This window comes from Osmerus eperlanus, chromosome 7, assembly GCF_963692335.1.
Source record: "Osmerus eperlanus chromosome 7, fOsmEpe2.1, whole genome shotgun sequence".
NCBI lineage: Eukaryota > Metazoa > Chordata > Actinopteri > Osmeriformes > Osmeridae > Osmerus > Osmerus eperlanus.
Window position 1 is genome coordinate 3,336,856 of NC_085024.1, and position 24,533 is coordinate 3,361,388.

Here is a 24,533-nt window from a genome sequence, read left to right on the forward strand (position 1 = left end):
GCAGCCCGGGTGGGAGGTCTGCCCGAGTGGTTGTCCAAGTTCACCAATCACGTTAGCAGTGTTGCCCAAAAAATCTCACCAGAAGTCGTTATTGGCTCTCTGAAATGTCGTTCAAAGTCTCTAGATTAGCTGATGACGTTTTTATTTATTTATTACGTGATGACGTAAATCCAAACCAAATCGGGGCCCTAACACTACGTCAGCGTTTACTCCCCCAAAATAATAATAAGTCTATACGTGCCCTATTTCAAAAGAATGTTGTTTCTATACCATACGTTCATACCTACTGGAATATGTTTTTTTATAACTTGTGTTGGCGGAAGGTTTGGCTCTTACCTCATAAATACCTATTAGTTAACAAGATCAGAGAGGTGTCCTACAAACTGATCCACAAATTTGACCCTGCAAGTCATTATTTGAAGAAATATAAAAAGGACATTGATTCCAACTCAGCTTCTGTGGTGAGCATCCAGAAACAGACTCACATTTGTTTTGGTACTGCTCAAGTGTAAATACATTTTGGCAAGATACTTGCAGATTTGTGGTGGACCATATTCTTGCTGATTTTGTATTGTTATGGGAGAATGTACTGTTTGGTTTTCATGGTTGTGATAAAAATAAGGAAAAACAATTTTATCTTATTAATTTGTTATTGATGGCCAAAGAATTGTTTCTGAAGCCAAATGCGGGCAATGCAAAATTATTCGTTGTCAGAATGATATCATGATTTAAACATAGGTTATGGTATCTTATTGAGATTTGTTGTCAGAAATTCATGGTGTTGTCCTCAAAGACTGGACAAGAACGAAGATGATGTTGAGAAGGTTTGAGATGCGTGTGGTCCATCTGAGGGCAGTGTTGAGCTTCCTGCGGAGCAACGGAGAGGCTGTGGGCTGTCTGTCACCACAAGAGATCAGTGGAAATCTAATAAACTCTGTCCTCCCTGCTTCTCTTTCTCTCTCTGAGGTCAGGACAGATCCATTTAAACTCTGTTTTCACCTTCCTCCCTCACTGTGCCCCCAGACACACACACACACACACACACACACACACACACACACTCACACTCACACACACACACACTTACACACACTCACACACACCAGGCAGGACGTATAAGCAATGATACACATGCAAAAGGATTCTCACTGCGCCAAAGAGTATTTCATAGAAAAGAGAAGCAGAGCTCAATTCGAGATGATTATATCGCTTACAGATGAGGCTACATAACGTTTAATTAAAATGGCGAAGTGCGCTAGGGCCTTTTGAATGGCAAGGATAGGGGATGGGGAAGCCAGTGTCTGCATGTAAATGAACCTACACCTGGAAAGACAGGAGTACCTTTTTTATTTCATGTACATGCTTTTTTTGATGGACTAAAGAAATAGGTTTGCTAGAATCACAGGATATCAAGTGTTAGATCTCAGACTACAAGCTATATGGTTGTTTAAGGACATAGGCTAAGAGTTTGGGGTTCTGGAATTTGACATTTGCTATGTTTGAGTTCGTTTCTGAGACGCTGATCTAAAACGACCTACAACAAGTATGGTGACATCATCCCAGGAACCCGTCCATGACGTCACGTCGTCTGTTGATGAGTGGAAACAGCTCCGGTCAGAGTGTGTGTGTCTCAGTGGGACCAGAGACGATGTTATGGTAACCACACGGTAACGCACGACCCTGGAGGCAATCATCACGTACATCATGGCGTGTTCCCTCCCCCCTCCCCTCACCCGTGTCATCTCTGCTGCATTAGAGGCCTGATGGATGATGCCCAGAGGATGAGGATATCACAGGCTGAAATTAGGGAAAGCGTAACGGGGGAGGGGAGGGGGGGGGGGGGGTGGTGGAGGGAAGGGTGATGTCTGCAATGCTCATCACTCTCTCTGGTCTGCTAAATGAATGCTTAATGCATTCTAATCGTGCATTCCAAGGCCCATCAGTGTTCTATCCGACCCTGTCGGACTACGATAACTGGGTGAGTGATTGGGATAGGACTGCTGGTAGCAGCTTCTGCCTACTCTGGTGGCTTTCTGATGTAAATGTGCCCCTTCGCCACCTTAATGAGGACTCTGTCCTCTCCTGTCACGATGACATTGGGATCCCCGTCTCCTCTCAACGCTATCCGGACAGCCCGCTTCGCAAGTCACGCCCACGAGCCCCCGCCTTCGATTCATATTCGTGTTCCAGTCGGTACGTTGCTTAGACTGGGGTCTGCGAGGAACCTCTTCCATCACAGTTAATTGGACTGACCTTCAGTGAGGTTTTAAGAGCGCTTGTTGCAACAACGAGAGCCGTTTTAGTTTGACTTGGGATATTCAAATCCACAGTGAATGTATTATGTTTCACCGAGCAGTGCAGTTTGGGAGATTACCGTGCGCCGCTTCCGATACCCTTGGTCACAGCGCGTTGGATTAATTTGATGGCTGTGGGTCAGCCCCCCTGTGTGGGCAGGTGGGAGGGTGATGCAAGCTTGCGGGGGAGGCGGGGGAGACGAGGGAGGCGAGACCGTCTCTACAGCGGTTAGCCCTGAGCCTCTAGCCTTTTCAATCTGCTGAAACAGTGAAAGAGGAATGGTGATTGAATCTCCCATAGTCCTCCACCAAAGCACATGTGCAAGGACATCTTTCTCAAGCATTTGGAAACGACTGCAATAACAGACACTGACCAATGTGACATCCTTGTTCACTCAGTTGCAGGAGACAGCGGTCGACAACAAACCTACCGGTAATCTTGGTTTATTGAAAAGTCTGCCAAACTGTGAGGTAAAAGGGAAGCAATACTTGTGATAAAGTGATAAACTTGGTCCAATCCGGAAGGAGAAACGTCTTTCCAAACCTTGTGTACTTTATCCTCATTCTGCTGTGCATTGATTGATTAGCTGTGTCTTATCGTCTGCTTTGACAGAGACACTGACGCCTGGAGGGCCCTCTCCATCATTATGTCTTGGGATAAATAAACCGTTCGAGATACAAAGGGATTTCCTTTATGATGAGATTTATGGCTTGGGGTCAAATGTTAAGGAAGGCAGAACAAGTTGTTGTAAAATCACAAAGTAGTACATTCATAGTGTACTAAAATGACGTTTTACAGTAAATACTGTATCCGTCTGCATCTCCATGTTAGGGTATCCTCACAACACTGATTTAATGCTTCAACAAACCGCATTCACAAGAATTGTATAAATCCTCCAATGTATATTCAAATAAATCCTGATCAATCTGTACTGTTAATCAAGAATCCCCTTTATTTGTGTTTACGAATGAAACTGTTTGGATTATATCTTCAAAGGATTCTGAAAGCCTGTCTTGGCATTGCCACAAGAAATCTCGACGCTAAAATACCTTATCGTGGTATTAGGTAGAGACGTCAAGCTTTGTTTAAGTAAAGGGCCTCTAAGCTTATAGATTCTATGTAAAACACGTGTGTGTGTGTGAGTGAGTGTGTGTGTGTATTCCCACCTGTGTGTGTGTCTGTTCTTCATACACTTGGGTGTTCCTACAAACATACTTGGCGAGTCTGCATGTATGTTTGAGAGCAGTATACTCCACTTAGCACTGTATTTATATTAAATATTAAATCCAATTTAAATACAAAATTGCCACATGAAATATTAACCACAGTGTAAATATTTAATGTGAGCCCTTTACCATAGGCTGGTATTCATTACCAAGCAGTGTTGGATTTTAATAGGCTATTTCCTGAGAGACGATGGGTGGGATCACACCCCACACAGATACATGCCAAACCTATCCAGCAGGGGGCGATAGTGGTCTGTTTGGACAGTGAGAGAGCGAGAGACACAGAGAGACACAGAGAGACACGGAGAGAGACAATGAGACACACACAGAGAGAGAGAGAGCTAAAGTTCCTAAGCAGGTAAATGCTCTTTACACAACTCAGAATATTATCTTAATTCAATTGACTGCAGTCTCATTTCCTCCTGTAGCGGACCAGGGTCACATGATTACAGAATGTCAATCCAAACCTCCCCCAGCTCACATGAAGAAAAGCTGTGTAGGTACATAACCAGGTACCCTCTGGTAAAGCGCATGCATGCAAAGACCGCACAAAAAGATAGAACTGCAAGAGATATGGAATATGAACTGAGAGAAAGAGGGAGAGAGAGAGTATGAGAGAGAGAGAGAGAGAGAGAGAGAGAGAGAGAGAGAGAGAGAGAGAAAGAGAGTATGAGATAGAGAGAGAGATGATAAAAAAAGGGGTTGAGTCAGGGAATTTTGCTTGGAAAGCCACTGTGAGGAGGAGGAGGAGAGAGAGACATGGAGGGGGAGAGAGAGACATGGAGGGGGGGAGAGAGACATGGAGGAGGAGAGAGAGACATGGAGGGGGAGAGAGAGACATGGAGGGAGAGAGAGACATGGAGGGGGAGAGAGAGACACATGGAGGGGGAGAGAGAGACATGGAGGGGGGGAGAGAGAGACATGGAGGGGGAGAGAGACATGGAGGGAGAGAGAGAGACATGGAGGGGGAGAGAGACATGGAGGGGGAGAGAGAGACATGGAGGGGGAGAGAGAGACATGGAGGGGGAGAGAGAGACATGGAGGGAGAGAGAGAGACATGGAGGGGGGGAGAGAGACATGGAGGGGGAGAGAGAGACATGGAGGGGGAGAGAGAGACATGGAGGGAGAGAGAGAGACATGGAGGGAGAGAGAGAGACATGGAGGGGGAGAGAGACATGGAGGGGGGGAGAAAGACATGGAGGGGGAGAGAGAGACATGGAGGAAGAGAGAGAGACATGGAGGGAGAGAGAGAGACATGGAGGGGGAGAGAGACATGGAGGGGGGGAGAAAGACATGGAGGGGGAGAGAGAGACATGGAGGAAGAGAGAGAGACATGGAGGGGGAGAGAGAGACATGGAGGGGGAGAGAGAGACATGGAGGGAGAGAGAGAGACATGGAGGGGGGGAGAGAGACATGGAGGGGGAGAGAGAGACATGGAGGGGGAGAGAGAGACATGGAGGGAGAGAGAGAGACATGGAGGGAGAGAGAGAGACATGGAGGGGGAGAGAGACATGGAGGGGGGGAGAAAGACATGGAGGGGGAGAGAGAGACATGGAGGAAGAGAGAGAGACATGGAGGGGGAGAGAGAGACACATGGAGGGGGAGAGAGAGACATGGAGGGGGGGAGAGAGACATGGAGGGGGAGAGAGAGAGACATGGAGGGGGAGAGAGAGACATGGAGGGGGAGAGAGAGAGACATGGAGGGGGAGAGAGACATGGAGGGGGGGAGAGAGACATGGAGGAGGAGAGAGACATGGAGGGGGAGAGAGAGACATGGAGGGGGGGAGAGAGACATGGAGGGGGAGAGAGAGACATGGAGGGGGAGAGAGAGACATGGAGGGAGAGAGAGACATGGAGGGGGAGAGAGACACATGGAGGGGGAGAGAGAGACATGGAGGGGGAGAGAGAGAGACATGGAGGGGGAGAGAGAGACATGGAGGGGGAGAGAGAGAGACATGGAGGGGGAGAGAGAGACATGGAGGGGGGGAGAGAGACATGGAGGGGGGGAGAGAGACATGGAGGGGGAGAGAGAGAGACATGGAGGGGGAGAGAGAGACATGGAGGGAGAGAGAGACACATGGAGGGGGAGAGAGAGACATGGAGGGGGAGAGAGAGAGACATGGAGGGGGAGAGAGAGACATGGAGGGGGAGAGAGAGAGACATGGAGGGGGAGAGAGAGACATGGAGGGGAGAGAGAGACATGGAGGGGGAGAGAGAGAGACATGGAGGGGGAGAGAGAGACATGGAGGGGGAGAGAGAGACATGGAGGGAGAGAGAGAGACATGGAGGGAGAGAGAGAGAGACATGGAGGGGGAGAGAGAGAGACATGGAGGAGGAGAGAGAGACATGGAGGGGGAGAGAGACATGGAGGCGGAGAGAGAGAGACATGGAGGGGGAGAGAGAGACATGGAGGGGGAGAGAGAGACATGGAGGGGGAGAGAGAGACATGGAGGGGGAGAGAGAGAGACATGGAGGGGGAGAGAGAGACACATGGAGGGGGAGAGAGAGACATGGAGGGGGAGAGAGTCAAAGAAGAAAGAGTAGAAGCAGAAGAGGAGGAGAGGAGGAAGAGAGAGAGAAGGAGGAACAGAGAGAGAGAGAGAGAGAGAGAGAGAGGAGGAAGAGAGAGAGGAGGAAGAGAGAGAGGAGGAAGAGAGAGAGGAGGAAGAGAGAGAGAGAGAGAGAGAAGGAGCAAGAGAGAGAGAGAGAGAGAGAGAGAGAGAGAGAGAGAGAGAGAGAGAGAGAGAGAGAGAGAGAGAGAAGAAGGAAGAGAGAGAGCTATACACAGGCTCTGGGCTCTCAGAGCTGAGGAGGAGAGGCACATTAATCACTGTGAGACATCTGTTCATTCTGCCGCTTTAGAATTCTGTCAAAGAGCTAGGACTACCCCCCCCCCCCCACCCCGACACACACACACACACACACACACACACACACACACACACACACACACACACACACACACACACACACACACATCCACCCAGAGAGAACCTGTCCTCTGTTAAGCATGGACAGACATCCTGAAACAACATAGACAGGCTCTCCAACCACTGCCTTTAATTGGATTTCATTTTGTTCTCATCTTCAGAGCCAAAAAACGAGGGAGAGACAGAGGAGCAGAGAACATGAGAGGAGGGAGACTGGGGGTGGAACTGCTCCGGCACGCATGTCTGTCTGCTGTGTGCTGATGGTGTGTGTTGCTGGTGTGAGTGCTGATGGTGTGTGTTGCTGGTGTGTGTAGATGGTGTGAGTGCTGATGGTGTGTGTTGCTGGTGTGTGTTGCTAGTGAGTGCTGATGGTGTGTGTTGATGGTGAGTGTTGATGGTGAGTGTTGATGGTGTGAGTGCTGATGGTGTGTGTTGATGGTGTGTGTTGATGGTGTGTGTGTTGATGGTGTGTGTTGCTGGTGTGTGCTGATGGTGTGTGTGTTGCTGGTGTGTGTAGATGGTGTGTGTAGATGGTGTGTGTTGCTGGTGTGTGTTGCTGGTGTGTGTAGATGGTGTGTGTTGCTGGTGTGTGCTGATGGTGTGTGTGTTGCTGGTGTGTGTAGATGGTGTGTGTAGATGGTGTGTGTTGATGGTGTGTGTTGATGGTGTGTGTTGCTGGTGAGTGCTGATGGTGTGTGTTGCTGGTGAGTGCTGATGGTGTGTGTTGCCGGTGTGTGTTGATGGTGTGTGTTGCTGGTGTGTGTTGATGGTGTGTGTAGATGGTGTGTGTTGCTGGTGAGTGCTGATGGTGTGTGTTGCTGGTGTGTGTAGATGGTGTGTGTTGATGGTGTGTTCTACCCAGACGCTCCCATGTTACCCCGCTCCTCATCTCTCTCCACTGGCTACCTATCATGGCCCGTATCAGATTCAAGACCCTGGTATTGACCTTCCGAGCAGTGAACGGGACTGCACCCGTCTACATCAAGTCTCTCCTGCAGCCCTACACCCCCACCCGTCACCTACGGTCTTCTTCAGACAACCGCCTGGTGGTCCCACCGCTCAAGACCGCCCGGTCCCAACACAAGCTCTTCTCCTGTCTGGCCCCCCAGTGGTGGAATCAACTCCCCACTTCCATCAGAGACACTGACTGTCTCTCCACCTTCAAGAAAAGGCTCAAGACGCACTTGTTCCGGGAGTACAACGGTACTTAGGAATGGTTCGCTTGACCCGATGTTAGTTTCCTCAAGGATCACAATGACTCTTGCTTAGAGACTTGTTGCTCTTGTGGTTAGTGGTAACTGACTTAAATTTTTGTACTCGCTGTGATATATTGTTTTATTATTGTTGCTTGCTTTTTTTTTCACAGGTACACTTGCACTTATAGCAGCTCATGTTGTTTAATTGTAACTTGTTTAACTACATGCTCTTATGGTTCTTCCCTTTGGCACTTATTTTGGTTGTTCACAATGTGTGCTTCATGTTTTGGCTACTCGCAATGTTTTGTGGCTATCTCGTTGTTATGATCAGTGACCTATGCACTTTGTAAAGCTCTCTCTTGGAAGTCGCTTTGGATAAAAGCGTCTGCTAAATGAATAAATGTAAATGCTAAATGAATAAATGTGTCTAGATGGTGTGTGTAGATGGTGTGTGTAGATGGTGTGTGTTGATGGTGTGTGTAGATGGTGTGTGTTGCTGGTGTGTGTAGATGGTGTGTGTTGCTGGTGTGTGTAGATGGTGTGTGTAGATGGTGTGTGTAGATGGTGTGTGTAGATGGTGTGTGTTGCTGGTGTGTGTAGATGGTGTGTGTTGCTGGTGTGTGTAGATGGTGTGTGTTGCTGGTGTGTGTTGCTGGTGTGTGTTGTGGACAGTAGGTGTGTGCTGTTCTTTCTGCAGCACATTCATGCATTCTGTCCGTGGGCGCACGCATCTCACTGTGTACAGCATCCATGCTCAACAGGATCACAATGTGCAAATCCTTTTCTATTCATTATTCTCATCATTTCAGTGTAACTGAAAATTCCACACAAGCCTGTAAATAAAAGTACATGGGGAGAGAAGTACCAGCAGCTCCCAGACATGCAGGCTGGCATGGTGAGAGCACAGCCTCTCTGGAGGCCTCTCTGGAGGCCTCTCAACCTCCCCTCAGCCCCCTCCCCGGGGGCCGCAGAGGGGGCCAGAAGAGGAACCAGGACTTCGCTAGCGTTTTTAAGATCCACATGTTCGGGGGTGATTGGTCACCGTGGGGCTGAGTCGGAGGTGATTGGTCGCCGTGGGGCTGAGTCGGAGGTGATTGGTCACCGTGGGGCTGAGAAGAAACAGGGGGTTGTGGGAGAGGAAACCAGCTGGTCTTGGCTTCTCCTTTCACAGGTGTTTAGTGTTGAATGAACCGAGACACACATGGCTATGGACATCCTCCGTGTCTTCACGGAGATGTCTCCCTGCTCTCTCACCTTGATGGGACCATCAATGTGTTCATGTGACTAACACTGTATTTGATGGGATTTTCTGACTTTATGTGAAGGCACGTTTTAGGAAACTGTAAGGTAGTGTCCTCGGCCTGCTAAGAGTTTTGGTGATTAGCTCATTTTAGTGCTGTGTATGTATGAGGTTGAAGTTGAGGAACACTCACAAACAGACTCATTGATCTCAGATTAAGACCAGAAATAATATAAGAATCTTCTCTTCTCATTCATTTTAATATACAGACTTGTGTAGGTTTCAGAAGAATGTGGCAAATGGTAAATGGATTGCATTTATATAGCGCTTTTCTACCTTAGCGGCACTCAAAGTGCTTTACAATGTTTGCTTCTCATTCACCCATTCATACTCACACTCACACATACCGACGGCAGCGAGCTACCATGCAAGGCGCCGGCCTGCCCATCGGGATCAACTTGGGGTTCAGAGTCTTGCTCAAGGATACTTCGGCACATGACCTAGGAGGAGTCGGGGATCGAACCGCCAACCTTGCGATTAACAGACAACCCTCTCTACCCCCTGAGCCACAGCCGGAAATGCTGTGGCAAAACTGTTATTTAATAGTAATCTCCTTTAACAGTACCATTTGAAAGAACATTGTAATAGATTCCGGCAGTGTGCAGAGGCCGGTCTGCCAACGATAGCGTAAACATTGAAGGATTCTGGACGTTTATGAGTGTTGATCTGCATGCATCTGTGAAGCCCTCTGTGACATTGCGTGTAAAAGGGCTGTACAAATAACAGTTGATTTGATTCAGCTGTGTGAACAGGCATTCTCAACCCCGCTTCGTAGTGGTTTGCAGTGCTTTGTAGTGCTTCATAGTGCTTCATAGTGCTTCATAGTGCTTCATAGTGCTTCATAGTTCTGTGTGAAGCTTCATGAGTAAACTTGCGCATGTGATTACCTCATTATGTAAAAATACACTGCACTGTTCCGGGCCTTGTTTCACACAGCTGGTATTCAGAGGAAGTGATCATTATGCCAAGGAATTTCCATGCGTAGTGTTTCCATGCGTAGTGTTTTGGTTCACTAATAACAGAACAACCCTTCACCAGAAGACTCCAACAGCAGACTGGTGTTTTGGCAGAAACACACACATCTAAATTCAGCAGATGAGTACAAAATAAAGGACACACAGTATTTAGCAGAGTGGATGTTTAATAACTTCCAAACAAACCAAAACAAAGAGTCTTTGATTCTACAGTCAGCAGGGTGGCGCGTTACTAATTCAATCACAAACTGAGACCTTGTCTGTCATCATTGTCCAGCCTACAGTAGAATGATAGCAAGCTAGTTTCCTCCAGAGCATTCTTGCATTAGAGTTGAACATAAACACACTTTATCAATCGAGACCTGTTACATGGTTTAATTTGTGGAGAAGATCAAGAGGAAGCGATGGATGATGAATCATTTACAATCACACAGCATGTGTGCACTCCCTCGGTGTCTGCAGAACTCGCTGCATCTCTGTTGTTGTTGCACCGTCTCTTGTAAAACACAGTCCCCCCGGCACTAACCTGCGCATAACTCTCCAAACACTACGCTTCTGGTCCTTGATTATCTACTGCACTTACCATATGTACTTCCTCGCACGTTGCTTTAGGTAAAAGCTTCTGCTAGATGAATAAACGCCACTCCAGCCTCACAGGTAATCCAGCCAGCGTCGCCGGAGCGAGGAGAGAAGGTCAGGCCCGATGATGTAGGTGTATTTCCTGACATAGTGCGCCGATATGAAGATCTCCTCGATGCGGTTCAGGTTGCGGTTGAACTTCACCAGAACGCGATCCATGTTGCTGAGGGGGTCGCTTCTGTTGTAGTACTGCTTCACGTCGTCGGGCAGGTCTTCGGCGCCCGGGGAGTGCAGGTTCCCCACGGTGTAGTAGGACATCAGCTTCCTGCGGGGGAGAGATAGCACGTGAGGTGGGGGATAAGGGTCTGAATGAAAGGATGGAAAGGAAGGGAGGGAGGATGAAGTATTAGAGAGACTCACAAGAGACTCACGAGGAAATAATAATCATAGGTTACGTACATGAACCACTTTTCTCACACACACAGAATAATAGACACAAAGAATAATACAAATATAGATATCAAATAAAGAAACACATATATAAACAAACAGTCCACCACGTTGCCTAGTCATTTACACTGACACGATCACATATAGCACATCACTGACACGATCACATATAGCACATGACAAAAGGTTCAATCGGGGTTAACGCGAGCACACAGGATCTCCTGGCCACCTCCCACACCTGTCCTTCAGTCTGGGCAGCACGGGCGGGATGTTTTTGAAGTAGTGGAAGCCGTAGTCCCCTCGTGGCGGCTCACACAGAGCCTGCATGTTGTTGTCCACGCAGCTCCGGGCGTACCACTGCAGCAGCTTGAGACCGTGGCGAGGGGGGGGGCGGCCGAAGCCAGTATTCTGCAGCTCTTCCTCAGAGTCCAGGGTCCGCAGGGCGGAGGTCAGGAGCACAGCCGCAGCCAACAGCAGGTGGAGACGTACCAGGAAGCGCGACGCCTCGACGGGGGCCATGACTGGGACTGGAGAGATGTTCAGAGACTCACTGTCGGAATTCAGCAAGCAGTAATAAAGCTTTGACTTTACGAGATAGCCTTTTCAATAAACTGTGTTGCATACAGAAGATCCTGTTTTTCCCGTCTTTCTTTAGATTAGTGTTAGATTTGTGGACCTCCTGCCTCTCAGTTTGTGTGTTGTGTCTCGGTGTCCCTCTATTCCAACACTGTTGACTGGTTCTCTTCAGGTCTGTTCTCTGGAGTAGCTGTGAGGAGCTCTGGCAGATGTTGTCTGGTGTTGAGAGGCGTATGTGTTAGCATGTTTGTTCTTGTGGGAAGAAACGAAACATTGGTTACCATCCGGATATGATGCAAGGAGGGTTGTTGGCCCGAACACAGCTGGTGAAAGCCGGGGGTGTCTGTTTCCGAACAGATACACCAGCTTCTGTTTCCGAAGCTAAATATAAACTTGTTGAATCTACTGGGTTTCAGCAGGTACGAACAGTCTTTAACAGGATGTTGTGGTGGTGGTTGAAGTACTGAAGCTTCCTCTTTAACTGAGAGCTGATGAACATTGACCTCCTCCCTGTCTCTCCTCCCTGTCCCTCCTCCCTGTCTCTCCTCCCTGTCCCTCCTCCCTGTCTCTCCTCCCTGCCCTCTCCTCCCTGTCTCTCCTCCCTGTCTGTCCTCCCTGTCTCTCCTCCCTGTCACTCCTCCCTGTCCCTCCTCCCTGTCTCTCCTCCCTGTCTCTCCTCCCTGTCTCTCCTTCCTGTCTCTCCTCCCTGTCTCTCCTCCCTGTCCCTCCTCCCTGTCTCTCCTCCCTGTCTCTCCTCCCTGTCCCTCCTCCCTGTCTCTCCTCCCTGTCCCTCCTTCCTGTCTCTCCTCCCTGCCCTCTCCTCCCTGTCTCTCCTCCCTGTCTCTCCTCCCTGTCCCTCCTCCATGTCTCTCCTCCCTGTCTCTCCTCCCTGTCTCTACTCCCTGTCCCTCCTCCATGTCTCTCCTCCCTGTCTCTCCTCCCTGTCTCTCCTCCCTGTCTCTCCTCCATGTCCCTCCTCCATGTCTCTCCTCCCTGTCTCTCCTCCATGTCTCTCCTCCCTGTCTCTCCTTCCTGTCCCTCCTCCCTGTCTCTCCTCCCTGTCTCTTCTCCCTGTCTCTCCTCCCTGTCCCTCCTCCATGTCTCTCCTCCCTGTCTCTCCTCCCTGTCCCTCCTCCCTGTCTCTCCTCCCTGTCTGTCCTCCCTGTCCCTCCTCCCTGTCCCTCCTCCATGTCTCTCCTCCCTGTCTCTCCTCCCTGTCTCTCCTCCCTGTCACTCCTCCCTGCCTCTCCTCCCTGTCTCTCCTCCCTGTCTCTCCTCCCTGTCTCTCCTTCCTGTCCCTCCTCCATGTCTCTCCTCCCTGTCTCCCCTCCCTGTCTCTCCTCCCTGTCTCTCCTCCCTGTCTCTCCTCCCTGTCCCTCCTCCATGTCTCTCCTCCCTGTCTCTCCTCCCTGTCTCTCCTCCCTGTCTCTCCTCCCTGTCCCTCCTCCATGTCTCTCCTCCCTGTCCCTCCTCCCTGTCCCTCCTCCCTGTCTCTCCTCCCTGTCTCTCCTCCCTGTCCCTCCTCCCTGTCTCTCCTCCCTGTCTCTCCTCCCTGTCTCTCCTCCCTGTCCCTCCTCCATGTCTCTCCTCCCTGTCTCTCCTCCCTGTCTCTCCTCCCTGTCCCTCCTCCCTGTCCCTCCTCCCTGTCTCTCCTCCCTGTCTCTCCTCCATGTCTCTCCTCCCTGTCCCTCCTCCATGTCTCTCCTCCCTGTCTCTCCTCCCTGTCTCTCCTCCCTGTCCCTCCTCCCTGTCTCTCCTCCCTGTCTCTCCTCCATGTCTCTCCTCCCTGTCCCTCCTCCATGTCTCTCCTCCCTGTCTCTCCTCCCTGTCCCTCCTCCCTGTCCCTCCTCCCTGTCTCTCCTCCCTGTCTCTCCTCCCTGTCTCTCCTCCCTGCTCTTTGCATGTAAATGCAATCCACCACCTTGGTGTGTGTTGATGGTGTGTGATGCTGGTGTGTGTTGATGGTGTGTATTAATGGTGTGTGTTGCTGGTGTGTGTTGATGGTTTGTGTTGATGGTGTGTGTTGCTGAGGTGTGTTACTGTTGTGTGTTGCTGGTGTGTGTAGTGTTTTGGTTCACTAATAACAGAACAACCCTTCACCAGAAGGCAGAAACACACAAATCTAAATTCAGCAGATGAGTACAAAATAAAGGACACACAGTATTTAGCAGAGTGGATGTTTAATAACTTCCAAACAAACCAAAACAAAGAGTCTTTGATTCTACAGTCAGCAGGGTGGCGTGTCGCTAATTCAATCACAAACTGAGACCTTGTCTGTCATCATTGTCCAGCCTACAGTAGAATGATAGCAAGCTAGTTTCCTCCAGAGCGTTCTTGCATTAGAGTTGAACATAAACACACTTTATCAATCGAGACCTTTTACATGGTTTCACTTGTGGAGAAGATCAAGAGGAAGCGATGGATGATGAATCATTTACAATCACACAGCATGTGTGCACTCCCTCGGTGTCTGCAGAACTCGCTGCATCTCTGTTGTTGTTGCACCGTCTCTTGTAAAACACAGTTCCCCCGGCACTAACCTGCGCATAACTCTCCAAACACTACGCTTCTGGTCCTTGATTATCTACTGCACTTACCATATGTACTTCCTCGCACGTTGCTTTAGGTAAAAGCTTCTGCTAGATGAATAAACGCCACTCCAGCCTCACAGGTAATCCAGCCAGCGTCGCCGGAGCGAGGAGAGAAGGTCAGGCCCGATGATGTAGGTGTATTTCCTGACATAGTGCGCCGATATGAAGATCTCCTCGATGCGGTTCGGGTTGCGGTTGAACTTCACCAGAACGCGATCCTTGTTGCTGCGGGCATCCCTTCTGTTGTAGTACTGCTTGACGTCGTCGGGCAGGTCTTTGGCGCCCCGGTAGTTGAGGTTTCCCACGGCGTAGTAGGACAGCTTACTGCGGGGGAGAGATAGCACAGGGGCCGTGAGGTGGGGGATCAGAGTCTGAATGCGGAGGATGAAAGGATGGATGAAGGAAGGAAGAGAGGGAGGATGAAGTATTAGAGAGACTCACGAGGCTCACAAGGAAATAATTATAATAAGTTACATACATGAACCACTTTTCTCACACACACAGAATAATAGACACAAAGAATAATACAAATATAGATATCAAATAAAGAAACACATATATAAACAAACAGTCCTCCACGTTGCCTAGTCATTTACACTGACACGATCACATATAGCACATGACAAAAGGTTCAATCGGGGTTAACGCAAGCACACAGGATCTCCTGGCCACCTCCCACACCTGTCCTTCAGTCTGGGCAGCACGGGCGGGATGTTTTTGAAGTAGTGGAAGCCGTAGTCCCCTCGTGGCGGCTCACACAGAGCCTGCATGTTGTTGTCCACGCAGCTCCGGGCGTACCACTGCAGAAGCTTGAGACCGTGGCGAGGGGGGGGCGGCCGAAGCCAGTATTCTGCAGCTCTTCCTCAGAGTCCAGGGTCCGCAGGGCGGAGGTCAGGAGCACAGCCGCAGCCAACAGCAGGTGGAGACGTACCAGGAAGCGCGACGCCTCGACGGGGGCCATGACTGGGACTGGAGAGATGTTCAGAGACTCACTGTCGGAATTCAGCAAGCAGTAATAAAGCTTTGACTTTACGAGATAGCCTTTTCAATAAACTGTGTTGCATACAGAAGATCCTGTTTTTCCCGTCTTTCTTTAGATTAGTGTTAGATTTGTGGACCTCCTGCCTCTCAGTTTGTGTGTTGTGTCTCGGTGTCCCTCTATTCCAACACTGTTGACTGGTTCTCTTCAGGTCTGTTCTTTGGAGTAGCTGTGAGGAGCTCTGGCAGATGTCTGGTGTTGAGAGGCGTATGTTAGCATGTTTGTTCTTGTGGGAAGTAACGGCGGGTACAAACAGTCTCTAACAGGATGTTGTGGTGGTGGTTAAAGTACTGAAGCTTCCTCTTTATAACTGAGAGCTGATGAACATTGACCTCCTCCCTGTCTCTCCTCCCTGTCTCTCCTCCCTGCCCTCTCCTCCCTGCCCTCTCCTCCCTGTCCCTCCTCCCTGTCTCTCCTTCCTGTCTCTCCTCCCTGTCCCTCCTCCCTGTCTCTCCTCCTTGTCTCTCCTCCCTGCTCTTTGCATGTAAAGACAATCCACCAGGTTCTCCACATCCAATAGCGTGTCATTTCCTGTCAGGTTTACCTATTCTGTTCTGGAAGGAGGAAGTAGGTATGCATACATATACACACATACAGTAAACGCACGTTTAACACACGCGTAGACAAACTCATTCACACAACATAGATGTTCTTGAGGAAGTGCTATCTCTGTTCTGTGTTGCTGGGTATGACCGAGCATGGAATTACATGTTCTCTCAGAAGATGATGGACAGCACCACCAGGACTGCATCCTCAGGACCACCAGGACTGGGCCCTCAGGACCACCAGGACTGGGCCCTCAGCATCAACAGACAGCACCCCCTCCAGCAGTGGAGGCAAGGTAAACGTTCAAAACAGCAGAGCAGAGAAACATGCCATATTTTACATGAATGCTGTTTAGTAAGTTAAAAACTAACTGCTTAAGAATGAGTCGTGACTGCAGTCGGATTTGTCTGCCTTAATATGAAGCTCAGTGGATTTGTTGAATAGGTGTAATAAGCATTTGCGATATTCATGGAAAAAGGAAGTACTTTAGGATACGTCAGGACAATCTGCCAGGGCTGAAAGCTGGTGATGTGTGTGTGTGAGAGTTTGCATGTTTGAGTGTGCATGTGAGTTTGTGTGTGAATGTGTACGTGTGTGAGTGTGTCTATGTGTGTGAGTGTGTGTGTGTGTGTGTGTGAGTGTGTGTGAGTGTGTGTGTGTGAGTGTGTGTGAGTGTGTGTGTGTGTGTGTGAGAGAGAGAGTTTTCAAAGAATGGCTTTTTTTGGGCCTCCACTGTCCCTCATTGTGTGCATACAGTATCTGAGGCTATGTGAGGCCAAACCCCACTCTGCCCTCCCTGGTGAGAGAGAGAGAGAGAGACAGAGAGAGAGAGAGAGAGAGAGAGAGAGAGAGAGAGAGAGAGAGAGAGAGAGAGAGAGAGAGAGAGACCGAGGGAATCAGGAGAGGTACAATAGGGAATATGTGCTTCTGTGTCTTCCATTGAGAGTCAGCTCTGACAAAGAGTTAGATTGGCAGTAAAACCTCCCTCATAAGTGAGTTTGACACTTCAATTGAGATTCTGCCAGGTGCCCTGGGGCTCTCCCCCCATGCCTCATCCCTTTACTGCTGTGTCAGCCCGCTCAGAGAGGCACTTCTGAAATTGCCCCGCGCACTCAATTTACAACATGTTTTTCCTCAACAGAATGGGCCCACATTAAATCTACAGCAGACGTCAGCCTCAATAATGAACCCCAAATACATCATATCACTACCCATTCAAGTCCATGATAAGACTGCTAAGGGGAGGGTGTGTTAGTGTGTATGTGTGTCACAACAGGCCTGCCTTCCTGCTCACCCGCCCGCCTGTCTATCTGTCTGGCTGTCTATCTGTCTATCTGTCTGCCTGTCTGACTGTCTGCCTGTCTATCTGTCTGCCTGTCTATCTGTCTGCCTGTCTATCTGTCTGCCTGTCTATCTGTCTGCCTGTCTGTCTACCTGTCTATCTGTCTGCCTGTCTGCCTGACTGCCTGCCTGTCTATCTGTCTGCCTGTCTGCCTGTCTGTCTGACTGGATGATTAGCCGTACATGAACCGGGTAATTTATGCGCCAGGGTACTTCTGAGGACCCGAGCCCACCGCAGGTTGCCGCAACGATTCTCGTTTGTCCTGGAGCTCCCACCGTAGCCCCTGCTCAGAACACACACTCCACAGAGCACACACACACTCCACAGAGCACACACACACACACACACACTCCACAGAGCACACACAGCTCACACACACACTCCACAGAGCACACACAGCTCACACACACACTCCACAGAGCACACACAGCTCACACACACACTCCACAGAGCACCGACAGCTCACACACACACTCCACAGAGCACACACAGCTCACACACACACTCCACAGAGCACACACAGCTCACACACACTCCACAGAGCACACACAGCTCACACACACACTCCACAGAGCACACACAGCTCACACACACACTCCACAGAGCACACACAGCTCACACACACACTCCACAGAGCACACACAGCTCACACACACACTCCACAGAGCACACACAGCTCACACACACACTCCACAGAGCACACACAGCTCACACACACACTCCACAGAGCACACACAGCTCACACACACACTCCACAGAGCACACACAGCTCACACACACACTCCACAGAGCACAGACAGCTCACACACACACTCCACAGAGCACAGACAGCTCACACACACACTCCACAGAGCACACACAGCTCACACACACACTCCACAGAGCACAGACAGCTCACACACACACTCCACAGAGCACAGAGAGCTCACACACACCACCCCTCCTACCAATATCACTGTAATGATGAGTATTTGGGAGGTGGGAAGCAGGGAGGGGGATGGGGGGGGGGGGTGAGGTGGGAATTCAGTAGAAACAATAAGTGACATTTGCTCCCCAGACCCCTCTCCATCTGGGCAGAAGGTATGAAAATGTGAGCGTAATGAAAAACACAATCTCAATTTACGATCCATTTGTTGTTTCACGTTGGGCTTTGCTTCAGGTGTTAAGAACTTGGTTATGAAGCAGAGTGTGGGACAGGGAACGTGTTGTTGTGAGGCAGAGTGTGGGACAGGGAACGTGTTGTTGTTAGGCAGAGTGTGGGACAGGGAACGTGTTGTTGTGAGGCAGAGTGTGGGACAGGGAACGTGTTGTTGTGAGGCAGAGTGTGGGATAGGGAACGTGTTGTTGTGAGGCAGAGTGTGGGACAGGGAACGTGTTGTTGTGAGGCAGAGTGTGGGACAGGGAACGTGTTGTTGTGAGGCAGAGTGTGGGACAGGGAACGTGTTGTTGTGGGGCAGAGTGTGGGACAGTGAACGTGTTGTTGTGAGGCAGAGTGTGGGACAGGGAACGTGTTGTTGTGAGGCAGAGTGTGGGACAGGGAACGTGTTGTTGTGAGGCAGAGTGTGGGACAGGGAACGTGTTGTTGTGAGGCAGAGTGTGGGACAGGGAACGTGTTGTTGTGAGGCAGAGTGTGGGACAGGGAACGTGTTGTTGTGAGGCAGAGTGTGGGACAGGGAACGTGTTGTTGTGAGGCAGAGTGTGGGACAGGGAACGTGTTGTTGTGGGGCAGAGTGTGGGACAGGGAACGTGTTGTTGTGAGGCAGAGTGTGGGACAGGGAACGTGTTGTTCTTAGGCAGAGTGTGGGACAGGGAACGTGTTGTTGTGAGGCAGAGTGTGGGACAGGGAACGTGTTGTTGTGAGGCAGAGTGTGGGACAGGGAACGTGTTGTTGTGAGGCAGAGTGTGGGACAGGGAACGTGTTGTTGTGAGGCAGAGTGTGGGACAGGGAACGTGTTGTTGTGAGGCAGAGTGTGGGACAGGGAACGTGTTGTTGTGAGGCAGAGTGTGGGACAGGGAACGTGTTGTTGTGAGGCAGAGTGTGGGACAGGGAACGTGTTGTTGTGAGGCAGAGTGTGGGACAGGGAACGTGTTGTTGTGAGGCAGAGTGTGGGACAGGGAACGTGTTGTTGTGAGGCAGAGTGTGGGACAGGGAACGTGTTGTTGTGAGGCAGAGTGTGGGACAGGGAACGTGTTGTTGTGAGGCAGAGTGTGGGACAAGGAACGTGTTGTTGTGAGGCAGAGTGTGGGACAGGGAACGTGTTGTTGTGGGGCAGAGTGTGGGACAGGGAACGTGTTGTTGTGAGGCAGAGTGTGGGACAGGAAACGTGTTGTTGTGAGGCAGAGTGTGGGACAGGGAACGTGTTGTTGTGAGGCAGAGTGCGGGACAGGGAACGTGTTGTTGTGAGGCAGAGTGTGGGACAAGGAACGTGTTGTTGTGAGGCAGAGTGTGGGACAGGGAACGTGTTGTTGTGGGACAGAGTGTGGGACAGGGAACGTGTTGTTGTGAGGCAGAGTGTGGGACAGGAAACGTGTTGTTGTGAGGCAGAGTGTGGGACAGGGAACGTGTTGTTGTGAGGCAGAGTGTGGGACAGGGAACGTGTTGTTGTGAGGCAGAGTGTGGGACAGGGAACGTGTTGTTGTGAGGCAGAGTGTGGGACAGGGAACGTGTTGTTGTGAGGCAGAGTGTGGGACAGGGAACGTGTTGTTGTGGGGCAGAGTGTGGGACAGGGAACGTGTTGTTGTGAGGCAGAGTGTGGGACAGGGAACGTGTTGTTGTGAGGCAGAGTGTGGGACAGGGAACGTGTTGTTGTGAGGCAGAGTGTGGGACAGGGAACGTGTTGTTGTGAGGCAGAGTGTGGGACAGGGAACGTGTTGTTGTGAGGCAGAGTGTGGGACAGGGAACGTGTTGTTCTTAGGCAGAGTGTGGGACAGGGAACGTGTTGTTGTGAGGCAGAGTGTGGGACAGGGAACGTGTTGTTGTGAGGCAGAGTGTGGGACAGGGAACGTGTTGTTGTGAGGCAGAGTGTGGGACAGGGAACGTGTTGTTGTGAGGCAGAGTGTGGGACAGGGAACGTGTTGTTGTGAGGCAGAGTGTGGGACAGGGAACGTGTTGTTGTGAGGCAGAGTGTGGGACAGGGAACGTGTTGTTGTGAGGCAGAGTGTGGGACAGGGAACGTGTTGTTGTGAGGCAGAGTGTGGGACAGGGAACGTGTTGTTGTGAGGCAGAGTGTGGGACAGGGAACGTGTTGTTGTGAGGCAGAGTGTTGGACAGGGAACGTGTTGTTGTGAGGCAGAGTGTGCCACAGGGAACGTGTTGTTGTGAGGCAGAGTGTGGGACAGGGAACGTGTTGTTCTTAGGCAGAGTGTGGGACAGGGAACGTGTTGTTGTGAGGCAGAGTGTGGGACAGGGAACGTGTTGTTGTGAGGCAGAGTGTGGGACAGGGAACGTGTTGTTGTGAGGCAGAGTGTGGGACAGGGAACGTGTTGTTGTGAGGCAGAGTGTGGGACAGGGAACGTGTTGTTGTGAGGCAGAGTGTGAGACAGGGAACGTGTTGTTGTGAGGCAGAGTGTGGGACAGGGAACGTGTTGTTGTGAGGCAGAGTGTGGGACAGGGAACGTGTTGTTGTGAGGCAGAGTGTTGGACAGGGAACGTGTTGTTGTGAGGCAGAGTGTGCCACAGGGAACGTGTTGTTGTGAGGCAGAGTGTGGGACAGGGAACGTGTTGTTGTGAGGCAGAGTGTGGGACAGGGAACGTGTTGTTGTGAGGCAGAGTGTGGGACAGGGAACGTGTTGTTGTGAGGCAGAGTGTGGGACAGGGAACGTGTTGTTGTGAGGCAGAGTGTGGGACAAGGAACGTGTTGTTGTGGGGCAGAGTGTGGGACAGGGAACGTGTTGTTGTGGGGCAGAGTGTGGGACAGGGAACGTGTTGTTGTGAGGCAGAGTGTGGGACAGGGAACGTGTTGTTGTGAGGCAGAGTGTGGGACAGGGAACGTGTTGTTGTGAGGCAGAGTGTGGGACAGGGAACGTGTTGTTGTGAGGCAGAGTGTGGGACAGGGAACGTGTTGTTGTGAGGAAGCTGCAGAAGCCGTCCACAGCCCAGTGCTCAACTACACACAGGAGAGACAGACTTTAGGTTTGATTGTACGAGAGAGAGAGAGGGAGAGAGAGAGAGAGGGGGAGAGAGAGAGAGAGAGAGAGAGAGAGAGAGAGAGAGAGAGAGAGAGAGAGAGAGAGAGAGAGAGAGAGAGAGAGAGGGAGAGAGTGACAGTTTGCCATCGTGCACGTTTGCACGGGTGTTCGTTTGTCTCTGTGTGTGCGTGTTGTCAGTGTGTGTCGAAGAGGGTCAGTAATTGATGTGGAGGAAGGAGAGAGGCCGCTGGCTGGAGGGTCGCCAGCCCTGTCGATTGTGCAGATGAAACCAATGAGAGGATAATGAGAGCTGGTGCTCTCAGAGCAGGGCGGGAGCGGGCCATAAAATGAGAAATGAAGACTAATGAGGATGTGATTGGCCCAGGAGACGAGCCACAAATGAGAGGGCGGGGGGACGGGGAGGGGGGGACGGGGAGGGGGGGGGACGATGACTAATGACAACCCTCCTCCAATCAGAAGATCCTCCTACAGAGAGCTGGACAGAGCCCTCTGGAATAGCTGGACGGCCAACGACAAACACCTAACTGACGTGGCATGGAGGTGACCTACACACAGACACACGTACACACAGACACACAGACACACGCAAATGCACACATACACACACACATAGTTAGGTCCATAAATATTTGGACATTGACACAATTTTCATCATTTTGGCTCTGTATACCACCACAATGGATTTGAAATTAAACAATCAAGATGTGCTTTAAGTGCAGACTTTCAGCTTTAATTTCAGGGTATTTACATCCAAATCAGGTGAACGGTGTAGGAATTACAACACATTTTATATGTGGCCCCCCTCTTTTTAAGGGACCAAAAATAATTGGACAAACTAACATAATCATAAATCTAATTGTTACTTTTAATACTTGGTTGCAAATCTTTTGCAGTCAATGACAGCCTGAAGTCTGGAACCCATAGACATCACCAGACGCTGGGTTTCGTCCCTGGTGATGCGCTGCCAGGCCTCTACTGCAACTGTCTTCAGTTTCTGCTTGTTCTTGGGGCATTTTCCCTTCAGTTTTGTCTTTAGCAAGTGAAATGCATGCTCAATTGGATTTAGGTCAGGTGATTGACTTGGCCATTGCAGAACATTCCACTTCTTTGCCTTAAAAAACTCTTTGGTTGCTTTCGCAGTATGCTTCGGGTCATTGTCCATCTGCACTGTGAAGCGCCGTCCTATGAATTCTGAAGCATTTGGCTGAATCTGAGCAGATAATATTGCCAGAAACACTTCAGAATTCATCCTACTGCTTTTGTCAGCAGTCACATCATCGATAAATACAAGGGAACCAGTTCCATTGGCAGCCATACATGCTTACGCCATAACACTACCTCCACCATGCTTCACTGATGAGGTGGTATGCTTTGGATCATGAGCAGTTCCTTCCCTTCTCCATACTCTTCTCTTCCCATCATTCTGGTAAGTTGATCTTGGTCTCATCTGTCCATAGGATGTTGTTCCAGAACTGTACAGGCTCTTTTAGATGTTTTTTGGCAAACTCTAATCTGGTCTTCCTGTTTTTGAGACTCACCAATGGCTTACATCTTGTGGTGAACCCTCTGTATTTACTCTGGTGAAGTCTTTTCTTAATTTTTGACTTTGACACAGATACGCCTACCTCCTGGAGAGTGTTCTTGATCTGGCCAACTGTTATGAAGGGGTTTTTCTTCACCAGGGAAAGAATTCTTCTGTCATCCACCACAGTTGTTTTCCGTGGTCTTCCGGGTCTTTTGGTGTTGCTGAGCTCACCAGTGCGTTTTTTCTTTTTAAGAATGTACCAAACAGTTGATTTGGCCACACCTAATGTTTTTGCTATCTCTCTGATAGGTTTGTTTTGATTTTTCAGCCTAACGATGGCTTGCTTCACTGATGGTGACAGCTCTTTGGACTTCATATTGAGAGTTGACAGCAACAGATTCCAAACACAAATACCATACTTGAAATGAACTCTAGATCTTTTATCTGCTCCTTGTCAATGAAATAACGAACTCCCATGAGGGAATAACATACACCTGGCCATGGAACAGCTGAGCAGCCAATTGTCCAATTACTTTTGGTCCCTTAAAAAGGGGGGGGCCACATATAAAATGTGTTGTAATTCCTACACCGTTCACCTGATTTGGATGTAAATACCCTGAAATTAAAGCTGAAAGTCTGCACTTAAAGCACATCTTGATTGTACCACCACAAATCCATTGTGGTGGTATACAGAGCCAAAATGATGAAAATTGTGTCAATGTCCAAATATTTATGGACCTAACTATACACGCACGTTCACATACACATGCGCACACACTCATCTACATGCATACACAAACATTTACTGACCTCATTAGTGCTGATCCTCAATCTATTTTCAGGATTGCTCACTGTGGTTTGAAGAATTGACCAGCGGACTGGCCATCAACACAGAAGCAATCAAAGCCAGGTCTATAAACAACACTGAAAAAGTCGCTGGTATGGCAACCGATGAACAAATGGAATGACTCTCCAAAACTGAGATCAACCACAACCATAATACCATTCTCACAACAGAAAAATAAACCTTGCCCCAATTTGAACTAGCTGACCCAGCGTTCCTGGGATCTCAGTTTGTGTCATCTTGCTTGGCAGAGCCTGTTACCTCACCTTGTAATATGCTCTGACTCACTGATCAGGCTGTTGTAGTACTTTGTGCACACACAAATGCACACACACAAACACACCACACGCACGCACACATACACACACACACGCATGCACACACACACAAACACACCACACGCAAACACACACGCACCACATCAGAGTGAACATTAATTTCCAATTGACAGGATAGTTTGGATCAACTCCTTATCCATTTGTCTCCTCATCCTCTCATCTCCTCATCCTCTCATCCTCTTATCTCATAATTTAATCTCCTCATCCTCTCATCTCCTCACCCTCTCATCTCCTCATCCTCTCATCTCCTCATCCTCTCATCTCCTCGTCCTCTCATCTCCTCACCCTCTCATCTCCTCATCCTCTCAGCTCCTCGTCCTCTCATCTCCTCATCCTCTTATCTCCTCACCCTCTCATCTCTTCACCCTCTCATCTCCTCATCCTCTCATCTCCTCGTCCTCGTCCTCTCATCTCCTCGTCCTCTCATCTCCTCATCCTCTAATCTCCTCATCCTCTTATCTCATAATTTAATCTCCTCACCTTTTAATCTCATTAACACATGGTCATTGTGGGTGGCCTATGGCAGGCTAATGTTGGGCACAGATTTTGCTAACTTACTGCAATGTAGAGGAATACTAGAAGTTAGATTTAACACTGAAAGTCGAATTTATTAGCATCAAAGTAGCTATTTGG

At 49.7% G+C, this 24,533-nt stretch overlaps 1 protein-coding gene across 1 annotated transcript; it reads right to left on the reverse strand.

Moving 5' to 3' along the window:
* Positions 1 to 10,091: 10,091 nt before the first annotated feature.
* Positions 10,092 to 11,788, reverse strand: si:ch211-198c19.1 (uncharacterized protein LOC100151013 homolog). Its single transcript, XM_062466530.1, has 2 exons — positions 11,189 to 11,788; positions 10,092 to 10,825 (listed from the first exon to the last, which is right to left on the reverse strand). The coding sequence occupies exons 1-2, from the start codon at positions 11,467 to 11,469 to the stop codon at positions 10,573 to 10,575; spliced, it is 534 nt and encodes a 177-aa protein (XP_062322514.1). The 5' UTR covers positions 11,470 to 11,788; the 3' UTR covers positions 10,092 to 10,572.
* Between the last annotated feature and the right edge of the window lie 12,745 nt (positions 11,789 to 24,533).

Bases quoted from the DNA above. Each gene is read 5' to 3' on its own strand.
- si:ch211-198c19.1 (XM_062466530.1), bottom strand. From the start codon at position 11,469: ATGGCCCCCGTCGAGGCGTCGCGCTTCCTGGTACGTCTCCACCTGCTG. The intron at 10,826-11,188 runs GTGTGGGAGGTG...TCTCCCCCGCAG, and splicing joins CTGCCCAGACTGAAGGACAG to GAAGCTGATGTCCTACTACA.